Source organism: Chlorocebus sabaeus, chromosome 23 (assembly GCF_047675955.1).
Source record: "Chlorocebus sabaeus isolate Y175 chromosome 23, mChlSab1.0.hap1, whole genome shotgun sequence".
NCBI classification, from domain to species: domain Eukaryota; kingdom Metazoa; phylum Chordata; class Mammalia; order Primates; family Cercopithecidae; genus Chlorocebus; species Chlorocebus sabaeus.
This window is the reverse complement of record NC_132926.1, coordinates 48,972,786-48,991,936: the sequence shown is the minus strand read 5'-3', so window position 1 is coordinate 48,991,936 and position 19,151 is coordinate 48,972,786. Positions and strand designations below refer to the sequence as shown.

Sequence of the window (19,151 nt, the reverse complement as noted above, 5' to 3'; positions counted from 1 at the left end):
CCTGGGTAATTTTTCGCATCTTTTGTAGAGATGGGGTTTCACCGTGTTGGCTAGGTTAGTCTCGAACTCCTGACCTTGTGATTCGCCGACGTCGGCCTCCCAAAGTGTTGGGATTACAGGCGTGAGCCCTGCGCCCGGCAGGAATCACAGTTTTAAGTCACTAGCAAATAGATGGACATACTCTTGGATATAGGACTTAATTTAGAAAGAGATGTTCTTCTGGGGAAAAGTGAGTTTGGTCTTTATCTCTGGTACATCTAGTGGAGTCTTTGTGAAGTATGCAGTGAACTGATCACAGAAAAGAGGTAAGAGGCTGGGAGATGGATAGGGTGGACACATTTGCCTTTCTTGTACTCAGAGGTAGTAAGAGGAATCCACAAGGGGGGAGTAGGGGCGTGATTGTCTTTCCAGGCAGGTGAGTTTATGGCGATATTTGGTTTTGGAGACCAAGAATCAGGAGAACAGGCTGGAAAGCCAGGAGATGTTGAGAACCATGAGAAGAAGGTAGTCTACTGTTGCAATGTAGCCGTTAATTTAGTTGTATTTAGAAGTGAAAAATTCTGAAAACTAAAGAATGATGACTGGGTTTACTTAAAATATCTATAGTAATTAAGTACAGTTTGAATGGGATAGTAAAAGATGAAGCTGAAGCACAGGAAAGAGAAAGGGGTTAAAAAGGGAGGTGAAGAAATGGGCAGTACTTACTAGTTACAAAAGAAATAGGATAAGTATTGGCAGATTTAGTCATAAGTATTGCAAGAACCAAAGAAGAAAAAGACTAGGAAGAAGATTTGGGAAACAAGTAGATGCAAGTCTAAAAGTGGAGGAATTGACCTCAGAATTAGGCAAATAACAGGGAAGAAAGAGATAATTTAGAAAGGGCACTAGGAGGGATATTTCCCTATCTTCATCATGCAATATAGTAAGAGCTGTTCAATTCTAAACCAGAATAAACTGTGGTTGGGTTGGGGAGTGAGAAGGTGGCACGCAAGCTGAGTTACGGCAGCAGCTAAAAGAAGAGAGCAACATGTTCTATTCTGGATTGTAATTGGGGAATATGGGCATGTGGGATGGGATGGGATTATTTTAGGCAGTCTTTCAACATTTAAAATTCATAACTGTTACCAAAGTTGCAGACTTTTATCTGGAATAGGGGTTTATCTTGAAGCTTTGTTCATTCATTATTGTTACTTATTTTATTTTATTTTATTTTATTTTTTGAGACAGTCTCGCTGTGTCGCCTAGGCTGGAATGCAGTGACAAGATCTAGGTTTACTGCAATCTCCGCCTCCTAGGTTCAAGCTATTCTCATGCTTCAGTCTCCCTGGTAGCTGGGATTACAGGCATGGATCATCACACCCAGCTAATTTTTTGTGTTTTTAGTAGAGAGGGGATTTCACCATGTTGGCCAGGCTGGTCTTGAACTCCTGACCTCAAGTGATTTGCCCGCCTCAGCCTCCCAAAATGCTGGGACTACAGGTGTAAGCCACTGCACCCAGCCTATCTTTTACTATTTAATTCAACCAGTATTTATTGTGCCAGGTCTTGTTCTAGGTGCTGGAGCTATGGCAATGAACAGTCAGACAAATGCATGTCCTCATATTAGATTGAATCCTAATTGTGGAGATGGATAATAAACAGTAAACACATTAAAATACACATAGTATGTCAGATAGTAAAATAGTTTCTACCAGCAGCCTCTTTATGGAGGGACAGTGTGGGTTATGGTGAGCTACACTGATTTGCCTTTGCAAAGGAACTTTTCTTAAGATTTGTCGTTTTACATTGTGGTCCTTCATCTCCAAGTATCGTGTTTGGTTGAAAGCTAAAATAGTCTAGGTGTGGTGGCTCATGCCTATAATCCCAGCACTTGGGGAGGCCGAGGCAGGAGGATTGCTTGAAGCCAGGAGTTTTGAGACCAGCATCGGCAACAAAGCAAGAACCCTGTCTCTACAAGGAAAAAAAAGAAAAAAATTAGCTAGGTGTGATGACGTGCGCTTTTGCTCCCTGCTACTTGGGAGGCTGAGGCAGGAGGATTGCTTAAACCCAGGAAGTTAAGTCTCCAGTGAGCTGTGATCATGCCACTGCACTCCAGGGAGAGAGAGAGTGTGACAGAGAGAGACTCTGCCTCCAAAAAAAAAAAAAAACTAAAAGTGACCTTCAAGGTATTACTTGCAAAACTAGCTTTTTTTCAACCCCCTCTTGAGATAATGTTGCGTTGATAATGGGAGGCATTGTTCATTTTAGCTTTTAGGACTAGGACATGAAGAAGGAAATACAATAAGTCTAAGCCTGTTTGTTGTTTTTGTTGTTTTCTTGCAGGTGACATATATGGAGGAAGAGCGAAATTTTACCACTGAGCAAGTGACTGCTATGCTTTTGTCCAAACTGAAGGAGACAGCCGAAAGTGTGCTTAAGAAGCCTGTAGTTGACTGTGTTGTTTCGGTGAGTTTGATCCCTATACATTATTGGGAATTTGCATGAAGAAGCAGAGAGAAGAAAGCTGCTAATTTCAAGTAAAGTTTTTTTGTCTCAGGTTGTAATGGTTATTTAAAAAATTTGTCAGGCTGGGCGCAGTGGCTCACGCTTGTAATCCCAGCACTTTGGGAGGCCGAGGTGGGTGGATCACCTGAGGTCAGGAGTTTAAGACCAGCCTGGCCAACATGGTGAAACCCTATGTCTACTAAAAATACAAAAACTAGCTGGGTGTGGTGGTGGGCACCTGTAATCCCAGCTACTTGGGAGGTTGAGGCAGGAGAATTGCTTGAACCTGGGAAGCTGAGGTTGCAGTGAACCGAGATGGTGCCATTGCACTTCGGCCTGGGTGACAAGAGCGAAACTCTGTCTCAAAGAAAAAAAAAATTATGAAACTAGTCTTCATTTTCTTTCTTTCTTCTACTGCTTAGCTTTTGCTCAGGCCTCCTTTGTTATTCTGCCTATTTAAATCTCTTCTGTTCTTCAAGGTACATTCATCTCAGCCTACCCACTTCTTCCTGGATTTTTTTCACCACCTAGCGTAGTGCCTAGCATAGCACAGGGTAGTCACTCATTTGTTGAATTAGTTGAATACACCCAATTGTAAATGGCGCTTGTTCTCTATTTGTATTAGCTGTTGGTATCTAGCATTAAAGACAAAGGCAAGGGCTGTGCTTGTTGGTTTAATCCCAGCACTGTGGGAGGCGAGGGCAGGAGGATCATTTGAGACCATCCTGGGCAACACGATGAGATCCCTGTCTTTACAAAAAAAAAAAAAAAAAAAAAAAAAAAAAGCTGGGCGTGGTGGCGCACATCTGTAGTCCCAGCTACTTGAGAGGCTCATTTGAGCCCAGGAGTTTGAGGCTGCAGTGAGCTGTGATCACACCACCGCATTCTTGCCTGTACAATAGAGTGAGACCCTGTCTCAGAAAAATTATCCAAAAAACGGAAAGACATGGCAGCAATTGATTTTATCTTTTGCATATCTCTCTTAAGATGAAAGCCTGGCTGCTGTAGCTTTGTGCTTTAGTATGGCGGAATCCTTAGGGACTGTTGAAATATGTGTGGTTACGTTGGCTTTGCCACCAAATCTCCTCATTCTGCAATTGTTATCTGATACTTTAGTTTTGTGGCCTCTTTTGTCTTAATGTTGGTGCATTGATTGGCAAAGCATGGACTGTTAGGTGGCTTTTTCACCCCCGAGTCTGTTGCCTGACGGATTCCTTGGTCCTTGGTTATCGTAAAGTAGAATTGACATTTGTCAGAAAGAATTGGATTATAGTTGTGTACACCATTCTGGGAATGGGCTTTATTCTTTATAGAAGAATAAAAATGCTATGTTCCTTTAAAAAGCTCAGATTCAGTGACCTTGATTCCCCAGTGGCTGATACACCAGATGCTGTATTTCTTAGATGTTTCCTACCTTTCCTCGCCTCTCCATTGGTCTCCCAGATTTGTTTCCATTCCTCCATCTAGTGCCCCTAGCTTTGCTCCTGCATTACACTCTGTGTGGGAGTAAAATATATGTAAAATATTGGAATGCCTAAGTGTCTTTTCTGGTTTTGGGTAAGAGTCATGTTTGGGCGGGGCCTGAAGATCACACTTGAGTTTTGGTAATTTGCTTAGGAGGGTTTACAGGCCCTAGTATATAGCTATTCTCATTTTTTGTTTTTTTCTTTTTTTTTTTTTGAGACGGAGTCTTGCTCTGTCACCCAGGCTGGAGGGCAGTGGCGCGATCTCGGCTTACTGCATGCTCTGCCTCCCGGGTTCACGCCTCAGCCTCCCAAGTAGCTGGGACTACAGGCACCCACCACCACGCCCGGCTAATTTTTTTGTATTTTTAGTAGAGGTGAGGTTTCATCATGTTAGCCAGGATGATCTTGATCTCCTGACCTTGTGATCCGCCCGCCTTGGCCTCCCAAAGTGCTGGGATTACAGGCTTCCCAAAGTGCTGGGATTACAGGCCTCCCAAAGTGCTGGGATTACAGGCGTGAGCCACCACGCCTGGCCGCATATAGCTATTCTCATGCTAAGATTTATTATAGTGAAGGGATACAAAGCAAAATCAACAAAGGGAAAAGGCACATGAGGCAGAGTCTGGAGGAAACCAGGCACAAGCTTCCCAGAGTCAGCATGTGCTTAACTCCAGCAACAGGTTGTAACAATACGGGTGAAATGTCCTCTACCACAGGCATTCTGCCTGAGCCTGGTCCAGGGTTTTTTTTTTTTTTTTTGAAACTGAGTTTTGCTCTTGTTTCCCAGCTTGGAGTGCAGTGGCATGATCTTGGCTCACTGCAGCTTCCACCTCCCAGGTTCAAGCCTCAGCCTCCGGAGTAGCTGGGATTACAGGCATGTGCCATCACACCCAGCTAGTGGTTTTTTTTTTTTGTATTTTTTGTAGAGATGGGGTTTCACCATGTTGGCCAGGCTAGTCTCAAACTCCTGACATGAGGTAATCCACCCGCCCCGGCCTCCCAAAGTGCTGGGATTACAGGCAAGAGCCACCGTGCCTGGCTAGTCCAGGGTTTTTATCGGGGGTCAGTCACATTGGTACCCTATACCTAGCATGAACCAAAATTCGAGATTCCCAGAAGGAAAGCCGGTAGTCAGCACAAGCTACATTTTTGTATAAACAGTTTAGGTACAGTGAGCCACTCTTAATCATTTAGGGAAATTTTTTCTGTTGATTTAGTGAACTGTTTGTGAATCAAGATCCTAGATGGCAGGCAAGGACCAACATGCAAGCAGTCGTTTTCTAAGGATGGCAGTTTCTGGTCTCTATATTAACTCTTCTCTGCAGTCACTACTTTAGCTGTTGGTATTTTAGTCTGCCATGTAATGTGTGTATGTAAGGTAATGGTATCGCTATTGTGTATCCTAATGCTAACACTAAATATGCTAACTTTTCCCTACGAGTTTGAAATATTTTCTTGATCATATACAGAATAAATTGCTGTAGGTATTTGATGGCATTCTTGGAATTTACTAACTAAAATTAGAATCTATAATATAGTAAACATTCATTTTTTTTTTTATAGGTTCCTTGTTTCTATACTGATGCAGAAAGACGATCAGTGATGGATGCAACACAGATTGCTGGTCTTAATTGCTTGCGATTAATGAATGAAACCACTGCAGGTAAGGAGGACCATTGATTAATTTTTTGACTTGGTTAATATTGAAGATTGTGAAATTTTAAAACTCTAGGGTTTCTTGCTCTTTATTTTGCTTTCAGCACTGCTACTCTTGCTTACCACCTGTGTCATGGTGTTTTTGGATACTGTGTCACTTGTGAAGAATTAATCTGACCAATACTTTTTGTGTACCCTTATAGCATGCATTTTGGTATTTAACCACATGCTTTTTGGGGAAGGAGCACACTTAGCGTGTGGAACAGTGCTTTTGGTTAAAGATTGGTCTTCTCTTAGACTTGTGGACTGGTAGAGTCAGAGGAATGGAACATTAAGCAGCATCTCATGGACAGAACATGTGGGGATGTTAAACATAGTATAGGGGTAGAAGAAGTCCAGGAAAATACATTTGGAAAATGGGGGAAATGGCTTGGGGAAAATTGTGCTAGAGTCCATTGGCAGCTATAAGGAAGTCTAAGTGAATGTCACTATTTAACTCTTGGAAGAGAATTTTTTTCTTGAATAAATTATATAGTGCTTATAAAGAATTTGATTTCTAAAACATAACACATGTAGTTGCGTTCATTATACGTAAATTTTTTCCTGCTTAAATGAATCTTATTTACTTAGATGATGTTACGTTTAATTTTTGTGTTTTTTCTTCTGTAGTTGCTCTTGCATATGGAATCTATAAGCAAGATCTTCCTGCCTTAGAAGAGAAACCAAGAAATGTAGTTTTTGTAGACATGGGCCACTCTGCTTATCAAGTTTCTGTATGTGCATTTAATAGAGGAAAGCTGAAAGTAAGCATGTTTTTTTTTCCCCCAGAAGACTGTGTTACTATATGGTAATTAAGAAATTTTGAGAGACAACTATTTTTTCTCATCTATGATATGGGAAAAATAATGCATACCTTACAGGGTTATTCGGAGGATTTTTTTTCTTTCTTTCTTTTTGTTTTTTTTTGAGGCAGAGTTTTGCTCTTGTTGCTCAGGCTGGAGTGCAATGGCGTGATCTTGGCTCACTGCAACCTCCACCTCCCGGGTTAAAGCGGTTCTCCTGCCTCAGCCTTCCGAGTAGCCGGGATTACAGGCATGTGCCACCACGCCTGGCTAATTTTGTATTTTTAGTAGAGACAGGGTTTCTCCATGTTGGTCAGGCTGATCTTGAACTCCTGACCTGAAGTGATCCACCTGCCTTGGCTGAGGTGATCCACCTCCCAAAGTGCTGGGGTTACAGGCATGAGCCACTGTGCCCAGCAGGAGGATTTTTTAACATGTAGTTCCTTGGTGAATTTTACACTGGGGATTGAGAGGGTGGTACAGGTGCTCTGTCCTCTTGAGGTTTTGAGTGTTCTGGAAAAGGGGTTTCTTTTGGATTCCAAAACAAACTGGACTGGAAATTATAGATTTCTAGAAAGCCTAAAGTGTAAGCGGTTTTGTACACACAGAAGTATGGAAGGCAAGGAGGGGCCAGAGGGTGATCTCTGTCACAGTTGAGTTTGCTGGTTTATGCTAGTTCCACAGTAAGGTATAAAATTCTCTGTCTGTCTAGATGAGTTTATCTAGAATTTGGTGAAGAACCAAGGATTTCTCAAGTGTTTGCTTTAATTATTTGAAATGCATATTAAAATTCTTGGTGCTGAAGTCTAAATTGAACCCCTTGTACCCATTGGAGATGGGTGGAGAGGGATTACCCCAAACTAAATATTTGGTGATTTTGGAGGCATTTTGAGACTTTATTTGTTATGATCTTGTTTCTTTGAAAAATAGACATTTCCACTTTATATTCTGGTTTATATTGTTTTTAGGTGGTTTTGTTTTTAAATAAAAGGAAAGCGAATCTTTTAGATAATTGGGAAATGAGAGATTTGTGTTTTTGCTTTTTTACAGCTGTAAGTGGTGGGCCAAATGTAATTCTCAGTGTTTAAACTTTAATCCCTAATAGAATTTCTAAGATCTATGCTATGCTTTCATCTTTTTAAACAGAAGACTCTGGTCATAATTTAGCCTGGCTTTGGATCAGAGTGATGTATATTAGTAGCCATCTGCTTCTGTTTTTCTAAATTGTCCTTCAGTGTCACCTGTTACCTGTCAGTTTTCCAATCCTTTTGATTACTTTTAAATTACAAAAATAATCATTACAAAAATCTCCCCAAATTGGAAAACACTTATGTGTAAAGAAAAATCTGGGCAATGTGGTGAAACCCTGTCTCTACAAAAGTTAGCTGAGTGTGGTGGTGTGCCTGTAGTCCCAGCTACTCTGGAGGCTGAGGTCAGGGGATTACTTGAGCCCAGAATTTGAGAAGAGCTTGGGCAACATGGCGAAACCCCGTCTCTACAAAGAAAGTACAGAAATTAGCTGGATATGGTGATGTGTGCCTGTAGTCCTAGCTACTTGGGATGCTGAGGTGGGAGGATTGCTTGAGCCTGGATGGTTCAGACTACAGTAAGCTGAGATTGTGCCACTGCACTCCAGCCTGGGCAACAGAGTGAGACCCTGTCTCAAAAAATTTAAATAAATAAATAAATAAATAAATAAATAAATAAATGTTACTTACAATCTTACCATTCTTGGTGTATTTCATTCTAGTTTTCTAAGAAAACAATTGGAGTCACTATATTTAGCTCTGTGTCCTGTCTTTTTTTTTCAGTTAACATACTAAGAAAATTTCCCCCATGACGTTTAGCATTCTTTGAAGAGTTTGTTTTTACTGGTTTTATTCCTTCATAAGGATGTCATCACTTATTTAGCCTAACTTCTGTTACTGAATCTAATTAGATCTAGTTTGCTTCTAATCTGTTAGAGATTTGAAAACGGGTAACCCAGGCTAATTAGACTTCCAGGTTAAATAGAAACATATTTCTGTGAGCTAAGGCTGTAACAAATCCTTTGGTAGTAAACTGCAGAGAGTTGAGCCTTTGGTATTACTCAGTTTTGTGATAGTGAGTAGACTAGAAGTATGTACATGACATGTTAGTATATTTTACCTTGGACATCTAACTGCTATTGGGAGTCAGACTGGTATAGTGGGGAGGGCATGGACTTTGGAATTAAGGAGATTTGGCTTTAAATTCCACTTCTACCACTTAGTAGCTTTGTGAACTGCAGTTTATCTCATCTGTCTAGGTCTGTAGCATTATCTGTAAATTGGGGATTATGGTGCCTATTTTTACATTGTGGTCGTAATAAGGATTAAATGATGTATACATTGCCTTGTTTTAACCTTAATGTAATCCTCCCTCTGTTTTTTTTTTTTTTTTTTTTTTTTTAAATAAGCAACTTACCAGGTAAATATATATCCATCTGTTTCAGAATTGATTGGTTCATTGTTAGATTAATTCTCATTTTTTCTCTAAGGTTCTGGCCACTGCATTTGACTCAACATTGGGAGGTAGAAAATTTGATGAAGTGTTAGTAAATCACTTCTGTGAAGAATTTGGGAAGAAATACAAGCTAGACATTAAGTCCAAAATCCGTGCATTATTACGACTCTCTCAGGAGTGTGAGAAACTCAAGAAATTGATGAGTGCAAATGCTTCAGATCTCCCTTTGAGCATTGAATGTTTTATGAATGATGTTGATGTATCTGGAACTATGAATAGGTAAGTATGTTACTATTTTGATGTTAAAATGTTCAGTGAGTTTTCTCCACATATGTTAACCTTAAATTGACTAATTGTTATTAAAATTATCATGGGGGTTATATGATAATTTTGGTTCTGTTTTAAAAATTAGAAACCATTCAGGACCCTGCTTTTTATGAAAAGTTGGGTCTGGTTATTCTAATAATGTAGACTAATGTTTTTGTTCTGATTAATTGGATATTCCAACATGTTGGTAGTTCTTTACATATGCATTTGTCATACATGAAATTTCCATAAAATCAGGTCAAAGGGCTATAATGCAGAATTAAATTGAAAAGAATTTACCCAGTGATTAAGAAATTGTTCTTTTTTTTTTTTCTTTTTTTTTGAGAGAGTTTTTGCTCTTTTGCCCAGGCTGGAGTGAAGTGGCACGACCTCGGCTCACTCTAACTTCTGCCCCCGGGTTCAAGCGATTCTCCTGCCTCAGCCTCCCGAGTAGTTGGGGTTATAGGTGCCTGCCACCACGCCCAGCTACTTTTTGTAGTTTTAGTAGGGATGGAGTTTCACCATGGTGGCCAGGCTGGTCTCAAACTCCTGACCTCAGGTGATCCACCTGCCTCAGCCTCCCAAAGTACGAGGATTACCGACGTGAGCCACTGCGCCCAGCCTGAAATTTTTCTTTTTGAAAGATTGGGTTCACTAGAGGGTGACAGCTCTTTTTGTATAGTGCTGCAAGAATTCTGGGTAATTGACATTTCGGGGTTATCCTCAGAAACACCCAGAGTGTTACTGTTGCCTGGTTCGGTTGCTTGGATGATGGGAGTAAGATGTTCTTTTGACTGTGAACTCTACTATTAGAATTTAGGCAAGACTGGTGGTGTATTTGGAGACGTGTGCCTGAGCTATCCGTAAAAAAATTGAAATGATGTTTATTGTTGCCTTGTATCCAAATTTTTAGTCACCTCTCCCCCTACTTGCAAGAGATGGCTTTCGTTTTTGTTAAGCAGCAGTCTTGTGTGTGTGTATGTGTGTTCCATGAAGTCTGGAGGTAAGCCAATATGTTTCAGAAATTGCTAGTGAAATGTTACACGTTTGTAAGAGCTAAGTAGATACTTACTAAGTAGTTCAAATTTTTTAAAAACTGAATTTGCCTGTGTGCTGTTTTTTAAAAATAGTTGTGGCCGGGTACGGTGGCTCACACCTGTAATCCCAGCACTTTGGGAGGCCGAGACGGGCGGATCACGAGGTCAGGAGATCGAGACCATCCTGGCTAACATGGTGAAACGCCGTCTCTACTAAAAATACAAAAAACTAGCCGGGCGAAGTGGCAGGCGCCTGTAGTCCCAGCTACTCAGGAGGCTGAGGCAGGAGAATGGCGTGAACCTGGGAAGCGGAGCTTGCAGTGAGCTGAGATCCGGCCACTGCACTCCAGCATGGGCGACAGAGCGAGACTCCATCTCAAAAAAAAAAAAAAAAAAATTAGTTGTACTGTGGTGGGGCGTGGTGGCTCACTCCTGTAATCCCAGCACTTTGGGAGGCAGGTGGATCACTTGAGGTCAGGAGTTTGAGACCAGCCTAGCCAACATGGTGAAACTCTGTCTTTACTAAAAATACAAAAACTAGCTGGGTGTGATGGTGGGCGCCTGTAATCCCAGCTACTTGGGAGGCTGAGGCAGGAGAATCGCTTGAACTTGGGAGACAGAGGTTGCAGTGAGCTGAGATCGTGCCCCTATACTCTAGTTTGGGCAACAAAGTGAGACGCTGTCTTCAAAAAAAAAAAAACCCAAAAAGTTGTACTGTATCTACATCGTCAGAATACATAGCTCTTATATATTCTACATTATAATCTTAATTTAGTGTGATTGTTGTTGCTTGAGACAGGATCTTACTCTGTCACCTAGGCTGGAGTGTAGTGGTATGATCTTGGCTGACTGTACCCTCTGTTTCCTGGGCTCAGATGATCCTTGTGCCTCAGCTTCCTGAGTAGCTGGGACTACAGGCACATGCCACCACGCCTGGCTAATTTTTGTATTTTTTGTAGAGACAGGGTTTCACCATGTTGCCCAGGCTGGTCTTGAACTCCTGGACTCAAGTTATCTGCCTGCCTCAGCCTCCCAAAGTGCTGGGTTTACAGGTGTGAGATAACCGTGCCTTTTAGTCTTTAACATTCACCTTTGTTTAAATTGATGAAACCGGATGTTTTGACAGTATATTTCTTTTAATTAATGGTTTCTTCACTTAAAAAAAAAATTGAGGTGAAATTCACGTACCATAAATTAAGCATTTTAAAGTAAACAATTCACTGGAATTTAGTACATTTACAGGATTGTACAATGGCCACCTCTATGTAATGGAAAAACATTTTCGTTACCCCAGAATAAAACTTCATACCCAGTAGGTGATTATTTCTTGTTTTCCCTTACCTCCGGTCCCTGGTGATCAACAGCCTGATTTCTGTTTCTGTGGATTTATATATTCTGTATTTTTCATATAAGCGGAGTCATGTAATGTGTGTCTGACTTCTTTTGTTCTAACTTCTCAGTGTAATGTTTTTGAGGTTCATCCACATTCTGTATCAGTACTTAATTTTTTTTTTTTTTTTGGGCAGATGTTATTTTCTTGTATGGATAATACCGCAGTTTATTCATCCATTCATTTGCTGATGAACATTTGGGTTTCTACTTTTTAGCTATTGTGAATAGTGCTGTGGACATTTTTGAACAAGTACGTGTTTTCGGGTCTTTTGCATATATACCTAGGAGTGGAATTGCTAGCTTATACAGCAGTTCTATGTTTAACTTTTTGAGGAATCTCCAAACTATATTTCTCAGTGATTACCCCACCAGTGCTGTACTGAGTTTCAGTTTCTCCACATCTTTGTCAGCACTTATTTTCAATTTTTTGGATTATTTTAGTAGATTACTAGTAGCTTTGTGTTAATTCATTGTTTTGATGTTGGAAGTGCATTCTGCTGCAGATTCCTAAGGGATAGCACATGTGAATAGTGTTCCTTAAGTTCTTGCATGTTGATGATAATTTGCCATGTTTATACTTAAAAGTCACTGTAGTTGGATAGAACCTTCTTAGCTTTTCTTATCTTGTTGAGTGTCTTAAATGCAGAAACAATCTATTTTTTTTTTCTTTTTTTTTGAGACAGAGTCTTGCACCGTCACCCAGGCTGGAGTGCAGTGGCGCGATCTCGGCTCACTGCAAGCTCTGCCTTCCGGGTTCATGTCGTTCTCCTGCCTCAGCCTCCCGAGTAGCTGGGACTACAGGCACCTGCCACCATGCCCGGCTAATTTTTTGTATTTTTAGTGAGACGAGGTTTTGCCGTGTTAGCCAGGATGGTCTCGATCTCCTGACCTTGTGATCCACCTGCCTCAGCCTCCCAAAGTTTTGGAATTACCGGTGTGAGCCACCGCGTTCAGCCAGTAACAATCTATTTTCTTTTGGTGTATAACATTGCTGTCAAAGTGTGACAGCATAGTTTTTAGATATTTGTCACTTGTTCTTTTTGCTTAGATGCCCAAAGATTTTTGATTTTTTTTTTTCTTGAAAGTCCATTTGGGTGTGGTGGCTCACACCTGTAATCCTAGCACTTTGGGACGTTGAGGCAGGCGGACGGCTTGAGCTCAGGAGTTCGAGGCCAGCTTGGGCAACACGGCAAAACCTCGTCTCTACTAAAAATACAAAAAAATAGCCTGATGTGGTGGCATTCGCTTGTAGTCCTGGCTACTTGGGAGGCGGAGGTGGGAGGATCACCTGAGCTCAGTAAGTCGAGGCTGCAGCGAACCATGATCACACCACATTGCACTCCAGCCAGGATAATGAGAGTGAGACCCTGTCTCAAAAAGAAAAAAAAAAGAAAGCTCAATAATTTTACTATAGTATGTTTTGATGTTGGTTATTTTGCATCAGTTTTTTTCCAGGTACGTAGTGTGCCTTTTTGTTATATAGTTTGACATTACAAATCTAAGTTTAATTAAATTTTCTTAAGTTTTCTTGAATTATATTATCTGTTGTAGTGTTGTGGTTTTCTTTTTTGGGAATTCCTACATAATTATGTTGGATCTTCCTTGCCTGTCTTACTAGGTTTTTCTGATTCTGATTTGTTCATTCATTTCCTGTATCACTTTTATTGAGATATAATTCACATACCATAAAACCTTACTATTTTAAAGTGTACAATTCCAAGGTTGTGCAACTGTGACCACTGTTTAATTCTAGCATGTTTTTATCACCCCAAAAAGAAACCTTGTACCCATTAGCATTTACTCTCCATTTCCCTCCGTACCCTAGGCAATTACCAGTATGTTTCCTGTCTCCATAGATTTGCCTGTTCTTTTTTTTTTTTTTTTGGAGACAGAGTCTCAGTAGGTCACCCAGGCTGGAGTGTAGTGGTATGATCTTGGCTTGCTTCATCCTCTGCCTCCTGGGTTCAAATGATTCTCATGCTTCAGCCTCCTGAGTAGCTGGAATTACAGGTGTTCGCCACCACACCCAGCTCATTTTTGTATTTTTAGTAGAGATGGAGTTTCGTCATGTTGGCCAGGCTGGTCTTGAACTCCTGACCTCAAGTCATCCACTCGCCTCTGCCTCTCAAAGTGCAGGGATTATAAGTGTGAGTTCCTCTTTTGTTTTTGTGAAATGTTTTTAAAATGTGGCTTAACTTTCTGAGATGTTTTCCCTGCCTCTTATCTTCTTGTATGTTTACTGTGTTGTCCCGCTTAGTTTGTATTTTTTAATCAGTAGTTTTTCTTCAGTGTAGTTCTTTTTTCTTTGAAGGTAACTTTAGGTTGGGCTCAATTTGCTGTGGTCCCTGAATACCTCATCTTAGGGCCTTTTATACTTGTTTTGAAACATGCCAACCCCTGCTGATTTCAGCTTCTGTTTTCAGTTTGGCCCTCTGAGTTAGGTTATTCTGGAGTTTTCAGGCCAATTATATACCCTTTTGTTTCCTTCTGTTTATTTTGCACAGAGCTGGTACTAAGCAGGAATTGCAACTGTGGGTGGTTTGTCTCTGCCTATATGTATTTTGAGGTTTGTGGGCATATGTCGTTACCTAATTTTGTTGTAGGATTGTTTAATCCCAGGAGATGGAGGCTGTAGTGAGCCATGATTATGCCACTGCACTCCAACCTGGGCGACAGAGGGAAACCCTCTCAAAAACAAAACCAAAAAAATTCGCATCAAATTATCACATTATTCAGCAATTGTATTTCTAGATACATATTCAAGAGAAATGGAAACACATGTCCACAGAAAAACTCATATGTGAATATGTTCATCGCACTGCTCATAATAGCCAAAAAGTGGAAACAACCCAAATGTTCATCTACTGATGAAGTGGGTAAAGAAAACATGCTCTGTCCATACAATGGGATGTTTTTGGCAATTGAAAAAAATGTAATACAGTTACATACTAAAACATGGATGAACATTGAAAAGTTCATGCTAATGAAAGAAGTCACAAAAGGCCACATTTTGTATGATTCCATTTATATGAAATGCCCAGAATTGGCAAATCTATAGACAGAAAGTAGATTTAGTGGTTACCTAGGGCTATGGGAGTTGAGGAAAGTAACAGTTAAGGGGGATGAAAATGTTCTTTTTTAGACTGAAAATGTTTCAAAATTGATTGTGGCAATGCTTGCACAACTCTGTATATATGAAGTCACTGAATTGTATACTTTAAGAATATTTTTGTACCAAAACCTCATGCCCAAAAGTCAATAATTACATCTTTATTTTTGTCTTTTTGATTTTATTTCTTTCTTTTTGAGGCAAGTTTTCACTTTGTCATGCAATGTGGAGTGCAGTGGTACCATCTTAGCTCACTGCAGCCTCAATCTCTCAGGTTCTAGAGATCCTCCCACCTCAGCCCCCCAAGTAGATGGGAGTATAGGTGTTCACCGACATGCCTGGCTAATTTTTGTGTTTTTTGTAGAGACAGGATTTTGCCATATTGCTCAGGCTGGTCTCAAATTCCTGAGCATAGCCACCCTTCACCTGATTACAGGTGTGAGCCACCTCACCCGGCGGGAATTACATACTTTAAACGGGTGAATTCTATAGCATGTAAATTATATTGCAATTAAACTTTTTGAAAAGAAACTATCAAAAAACCTCTACCATCCAGGCGCGGTGGCTCACGCCTGTAATCCCAGCACTTTGGTATACCGAGGTAGGTGGATCACCTGAGGTCAGGAGTTTGAGACCAGCCTGGCCAACATGGTGAAACCCCATGTCTACTAAAAATACAAAAATTAGCTGGGTGTGGTGGTGGGCACCTGTAATCCCAGCTACTCGGGAGGCTGAGGCAGGAGAACTGCTTGAACCCAGGAGGCAGAGGCTGCAGTGAGCCGAGATAGTGCCTCTCTGCTCCAGCCTGGGTGACAGAGCAAGACTCTGTCTCAAAAAAATACCAAAAAACAACAACAACAACAAAAAAACAAAACCAAAAAACCCCCAAAAACACAAAAATTACCCGAGCTTGGTGGTGTGCACCTGTAGTCCCAGCTACTCGGGAACCTGAGGTGGGAGAATCGCTTGAACCTGGGAGGTGGAGGTAGCAGTGAGCTGAGGTCGTGCCACTGCACTCCAGCCTGGGTGACAGAGTGAGACTCCGTCTCAAAAAAACAAAACAGAACAACAACAACAACAAAAACCTCTACTGCTGTTGCTATCTTCTTACAGTCTTTTCCTTTGCTTTTCACAATTTTGATTTCAGATATTTTCAGACATGAAACAAAGTTGGAAGAATTTTACAGTGAATGTCCTTATGTCACCGCTTAAGTTCTACTGCTAACATTTACTGTACTTGTTTTATTACATATTTGTTCATGTATCCTATAAAACCATCAATTTTTAATTATTATTTTTTGAGATGGAGTTTTGTTCTTGTTGCCCAGGCTGGAGTGCAATGGTACGGTTTCAGCTCACTGCAACCTCCGCCTCCCGGGTTCAAGCGATTCTCCTGCCTCAGCTTCCCTAGTAGCTGGGATTACAGGCATGCACCACCACGCCCAGCTAATTTTGTATTTTTTGTAGAGATGGGGTTTCTCCATGTTGGTCAGGCTGGTCTCGAACTCCCAGCCTCAGGTGATCCGCCCGCCTCAGCCTCCTGAAGTGCTGGGATTACAGGTGTGAGCCACTGCGTGGCCTGGCCTCAGTTTTGTTTTTAACATATCTCAAAGTACATTGCATCTGTGTACTTCTTCCGGAAACTTAAATTGCGGACATTATAAATGTAGACTTCTCCTCAAATACTAAAGTTTGCATATTGACCAGAATTCGTTGTTTTTGGATATATTTTTATATAATGACATACTCAAGTTTTAAGTGCTTATATGCTGAGTTTCAACATACACATATGTTTGTAACTAATGCCTTTATTATGAAATAGACCATTATGTTGGAATGTTTCCTCAGGCTTCCGTAACCACTGATGTGCTTTTTGTATTTTCCAGTCTGTAGATTGTTTGCCAATTCTGTAACTTCTTGTAAGTGGCATCATGTAGTATGTAGTTTTTTGTGTGAGGCATTTTTTTAGTCAGCATAAAATTGAGATTCATTTGTTTGTTCCACGTGTCATTTGTTCTTCTGTATTGCTAACTACTGTGCCATTGTAGCTTTGCTGTTATTGATGGACAGTGACTTTTCAGCTTTTTTTTCTATTAGAAGTAAAACAGTTTAAACTTCTAACATGTAAGAGCTCTGGTTGCTACACATCTCACCAGTATTGATGTTAGCAGTCCTTAAGTTTTGCATGCTCTGGTGGGTGTATTCTATACTTTACTATTCTTTTTTTTTTTTTGAGACGGAGTTTCACTCTTTTTGCCAAGACTGGAGTGCAATGTCGTGATCTTGGCTCACTGCAACCTCTGCCTTCCAGGTTCAAGTGATTCTCCTGCCTCAGTCTCCCAAGTACCTGGGATTACAGGCATGCGCCACCGTGCCCGGCTAATTTTGTATTTTTAGTAGAGACGGGGTTTTTCCATGTTGGTCAGGCTGGTCTCAAACTCCTGACCTGAGGTGATCTGCCTGCCTTGGCCTCCCAAAGGGCTGAGATTACAGGCGTGAGCCACCGCGCCCAGCCTACTATTCTTTTTTGTTGAGATATAATTTAATAAAGTCATTTCCTTTTCTCCTTTTTTTGGAGAAAGGATCCTTGTTGCCCAGGCTGGAGTGCCGTTGCTTGATCATGGCTCACCGTAGCGCCATGGCTTGATCATGGCTCACTGTAGCCTCTTCCGGGTGATCTTCCTGCCTCAGCTTCCTGGATAGCTGAGACTACAGGTGTGTGCCACCATGCCCGGCTAATTTCTTGTATGTTTTATAGAGATGGGGTTTTGCTGTGTTGTCCAGGCTGGTCTTGAACTCCTGGTTGAGCTCAAGCCTTAGCTTCCTGATGTGTTGGGACTACAGGCGTGAGCCACTGCACCCAACTAGAAGTCACCTTTTTAACATGTGTAATTCAGTGATTTAAAAAAAAAGAATTTTTTTTGTGTGTGTGTGTTTTCATAGAGCTCAGCGGCCATCATCACAACTAAATTTTAGAACATTTTCATTACTTCTTAAACCCTAAATGAGTGAGCAATCAGGCTGTGAAAAGACATGGAGGAACCTTAAATGCATATTGCCAAGTAAAAGAAGCCAGTTTGAAAAATCTGCATATACTGTTGGATTCCAACTATATGACATTTTGGAAAAGGCAAAACTATGCAGACGACCGGGTGCGATGGCTCATGCCCGTAATCCCAGCACTTTGGGAGGCCGAGGCGGGTGAATCACTTGAGGTCAGGAGTTCAAGACCACCCTCACCAATATGGTGAAATCCCATCTCTACTAAAAAAAAAAAAAAAAAAAAAAAAAAAAAAATTAGCCGGGTGTGGTGGTGCATGCCTGAAATCCCAGCTACTCAGGGAGCTGAGGCAGGAGAATTGCTTGAACCCGAGAGGTGGAGGTTGCAGTGAGCTGGGATTGCACCACTGCACTCCAGCCTGGACAACAAGATTGAAACTCCATCTGAAAAAAACCCCAACCCCCGCTCACCAAAAAAAAAAAAAAAAAAAAAAAAAGACTAGGCAGACAATAAAACAGTTACCTGGAGTTTGGAGCAGGGAGGGATGAATAGTTGGAGCACAGGGGAGTTTTAGGGCAGTGAAATTGTTCTGTATGTTACTGAAGTGGTGAATACTTATATGTTGTTAAAACTCACAGAACACTAATAGAAACTATCATATTTATCAGCATTGACTCATTAATTGTAACAAATGTACCTTACTAATGCAAGATGTTAATAGAGGAACTGGGCTGGGGGTGAGGAGAAGATATATGGAGATTCTTGTCATGTTTGTTTCTCTGTAAACCTAAAACACCTAAAAATGTGTATTAATATAAAAGAAAGAGACATGGTTGTGCATGCCTGTAGACCCAGCTACTTGGGAGGCTAAGGTGGGAAAATCACCTGAGCCTGGGAGCTCACTGAGTTGCAGTGAGAGTGAGCCAAGATCGTGCCACTGCACTCCAGTCTGGGCAATAGAGTGAGACCCTGTCTCAAAAAAAAAAAAAAGAAAAAAAAAAAAAAAAGAAAAACCCTGTACTCATTAGCCTTCCTTCCCATCTCTTCTTCTTCCCTTTAGTCATTGGTAGCCACTCGTCTCCTTTCTCTGGATATACCTATTCTGAATATTTCACATAAATTTGTGTTCTTGTTTGACTTCTTTAACCCAGCATAGTGTTTTCATGTGTTGTAATATGTATCAGTTCCTCTTATTGTATTCATTCATTTGTATTGCTTCATACAGTTGATAGGCATCTGGGTTGTTTCGGCTGCTTGTGAACATTGATATACCAGTTTGGTGTGTGAACATGTGTTTTCTGTTCTTTTGGCTGTATACCCAGAATGGAATTGCTGAATTGTATGCTAACTCTCTTAACATCTTGAGGAACTGCC

The 19,151-nt window shown here is 40.9% G+C and overlaps 1 protein-coding gene across 2 annotated transcripts in view; it reads left to right on the top strand.

The window, feature by feature from the left end:
* HSPA4 (heat shock protein family A (Hsp70) member 4) overlaps positions 1-19,151 on the top strand; it is a 53,063-nt gene that overhangs the window by 16,117 nt on the left and 17,795 nt on the right. For both annotated transcript variants that reach the window (XM_008014409.3, XM_008014410.3), the window contains exons 4-7: positions 2,323-2,445; positions 5,514-5,613; positions 6,276-6,409; positions 8,967-9,211. In XM_008014409.3, coding sequence (XP_008012600.1) covers positions 2,323-2,445; positions 5,514-5,613; positions 6,276-6,409; positions 8,967-9,211 — 602 coding nt within the window. The remainder of the gene's footprint in view (positions 1-2,322; positions 2,446-5,513; positions 5,614-6,275; positions 6,410-8,966; positions 9,212-19,151) is intronic.